This window comes from Camelina sativa, chromosome 7, assembly GCF_000633955.1.
Source record: "Camelina sativa cultivar DH55 chromosome 7, Cs, whole genome shotgun sequence".
Classification (NCBI taxonomy): Eukaryota; Viridiplantae; Streptophyta; class Magnoliopsida; order Brassicales; family Brassicaceae; genus Camelina; species Camelina sativa.
The window spans coordinates 21,956,703-21,959,826 of record NC_025691.1 but is presented as its reverse complement, the minus strand read 5'-3'; the positions used below and the strand labels follow the sequence as shown (position 1 = coordinate 21,959,826).

At 30.1% G+C, this 3,124-nt stretch overlaps 1 protein-coding gene across 1 annotated transcript; it reads right to left on the bottom strand.

The window, feature by feature from the left end:
* Positions 1,084-1,904, bottom strand: LOC104701904 (cysteine protease inhibitor WSCP-like). Its single transcript, XM_010417664.2, has one exon. It carries the CDS (start codon positions 1,837-1,839, stop codon positions 1,204-1,206), a length of 636 nt encoding a protein of 211 aa, XP_010415966.1. The 5' UTR covers positions 1,840-1,904; the 3' UTR covers positions 1,084-1,203.

Here is a 3,124-nt window from a genome sequence, read left to right as displayed (position 1 = left end):
TTGAACTTCTTATAAAGTTTAAATATTATTAATATCTTAAACAGTTACAAAAATTAAATGTTTTAGTAATTGAAATATCAAAAATCTTTAAAGTTTTTAAGAAATTCACAAAATAATGAGATAATATTTTACCCGTGTAGCACCGAATTAATGACATTTTAATTTTCTATTAATATCAACTCAAACATATCATGCCATATAATCTGTCATGTAATATTTTATTTCGTATATATTATTAAAATTTAAAATATTTGAATAAATTTTATTGTTTTAGAAATTGAAATACTTATAATATTTGAACTTCTTATAATGTTTAAATATTATTCCTATCTTAAACATTTAATAAAAATATAAATGTTTGAATAATTGGAATATTAATAATCTTTAAATTTGAAAAAAAGTTATACATTTGGATTTTTAAAGTTATTAAAAGTTGAAATTCTTTAAAATAAAGAACCATAATAAAATGCATAAAATTTTTAATTTCAATACCTGATAAATCAAGGTTTCTGCTCATTCGAATTCAGAATCATTTTGGTCTCTTTTTTATTAATATGACTTTGAATCTTTGCCTAATTTTCTTAGGTGATGTAGGACATTTTGTATATTTTTTTAATTCATCAGTTGAGCAATATATGTCTGTTTAAAAAAAAAATTACATCATATGCAGAAAAAAATCATAAATTTTATTAACTAAATATATTAGATAAAAAATTAAAATAATTTAAATATAAAATAAAATAAATGTGAAAGAATAATCACATATTTTTGTTTTAATTAGGTTGAGAGATTTCCTTATCTTTTAAATATTACCTATAAGTGATTTCTATGTTAATATAATTAACTAAATTCATACTATCTTTACTTACCAAAAATTAGACTAACCCGTATATTATAAGACACCTATGTCACAAGTTTATAACCAAAAAATAATAAATATATCTATTATATAGTCTAAAAAAATGTCGTATACTTCCGTTTTATTATATAGAGAATTTTTTAAGGTGTATTATTCTATTTCCCAAATATTATAATTAGCAGTCGCATTGACAAGCCCGACCATGCATAAATAATAAAGCGCTATAAAGGATAATTTTGTTTTATTTATGGAAAATAAAAACTTGCATGCGGGTATTATCTCAACCCATTATTTCTTGCCATGGACGAGTCTCAGGCTTTTTTTTACATGATTTTGACCAGTAGCTAGAACGGGAACATTCTTAGAGAAGTAGAAGTAGTAATAGTCGCTTCATCAACCTTTTTGAATTTGACGAGTAAGGTTTTAGCCTTATCATTGGTGAGAACTAGTTGTGGTACCCCAAAACCTCCTGGCTTAGTTCCAATAGGTCCGGAAAAGCTGGTCAGCTTATAGGTGTTTGTTCCGGCTTTCTCAATCTTGAACCAGCTATTCTGTTCCTGCTTTGTACCACCAACGAGAATGGAAGGCTCTTCGGTAGCTGATGAGGATTCATCGACTTTCCAAAACTTGGAAAGCTGATCGCAGAGCCAGAATTTGGACTTAAACTCAATATTTACATAATCATCTGTAGAAATGGTTGTTTTCGTGGTTGGGTTTGGAAATGAGAAGGTAACTGGTACGCCTGGTATGAACGTAATGGCTGTTTGGACAATGCCAAGTGGACATAAGGAACCTAGTGTAGGGGGGGCTGGGACAAGACCACCTCCGGGGACGTTGGTATTGACTGGCTGGATGTAGTATTGTTGATCGGTTTTAAGATCAGTTTCAACAGTTACCTTCACCGGTTCGCCTGCTTGGGTGCAGACAGCTGCAGCTAACAGGAGAGTGATGAGAAAAGAGACCACTGAAGGTTTATTCATTTTGATGGTTTTGTGTTTTTAAAGATTTAATGTTTACTTTTCTGAGGGGTTTGAGTTGTGGAACACAAGAACATTTTGTATCGGTATTTATAGGAGTTCTCATGCAGTTAAATCGAGTATGGCAGTAAAAAAGAGATAACAAACTACCATGTGGTTGAGTAAAACCTAAAATTGTCAGCTATAAATGCTTGGCTTTTTTCGGCACTGTCACATTCTGATCATTTTTGTGATGGGTCCTTCTACTATAGTGAGGGTTGAAAAGAAGGGATTAGACTATGGTAATCGATTCAAAATTAGAATTTCAACACGAGGAAGATGCACAATGTCCATGCTAACAAATTTATATAGCAAAACAAGGATGAACAAATAATTCACGGGAAGAAGACAATATTTCAGAGGATGAGTGATTCAACGTATTGAATGATTACCAACATCTCTAGACACAAGTTGGCCAGCTAATTTTCTTTTTATTTTCTTTTGTTATTTATTACATCATCATCGAATCTAAGTACCAACGTCACATTTGAATATGACAAACGGCTCCACGGATAACCAAAGAATGTGTATTTTTGGTAATTTAAACAAGCTGCTAAATCATAAATATGTGATGATAGTTCACTACTAAAGAAATTCGCTATAATGAAAAATTCAGTTTTTGTATAATCAGAAAGCGATATAAATCAAGAGATGGAAGAAAAGGGCAGATCGTAAAACTTGCCAATATTTGCATAATCTTCCAGTAGTAGACTTCTTGATCCAACACTGCGGACAACACGTACGTAATCTTTTGTGCGTTTTATTCCTAAATTGAATATTATCCCATCGTGACGTTTAATTCGTAAGTCTCTTAAGTCAATAGTCATAACATGTTTTTAATTCGTACGTCATAACATGTTTTTTATTTCGTAAGTCTCTTAAGTCATAACATGTTTTTTCTTTGTCTAAAAAAAAAATTGACTCTATATTTTTTTTTTCTTTTTTTTTCAAAGAGTTTTTTTACATATATAAAAGATGCCTGCAATTAAACAAAACAACAACTCCTTTTGTAGTCGAATTTGAGAATTAAAAAGATATAACCTTCCAACAAAAAAGTTATTAAGGACCACCATATAAAAGCCTAATATTAGAGAGCACTAATTAAATATGGTTAGTAAATTTATCAGAATTAAGTTCACTGTAATTAAACACGACTACTCCGGTTATCTTAGACTCTTTGGTTATCGATTCGAACTTCGATTTAAGCACGAGGAAAATGCACAATGGTCCATGGTAAAAAAAAACAATA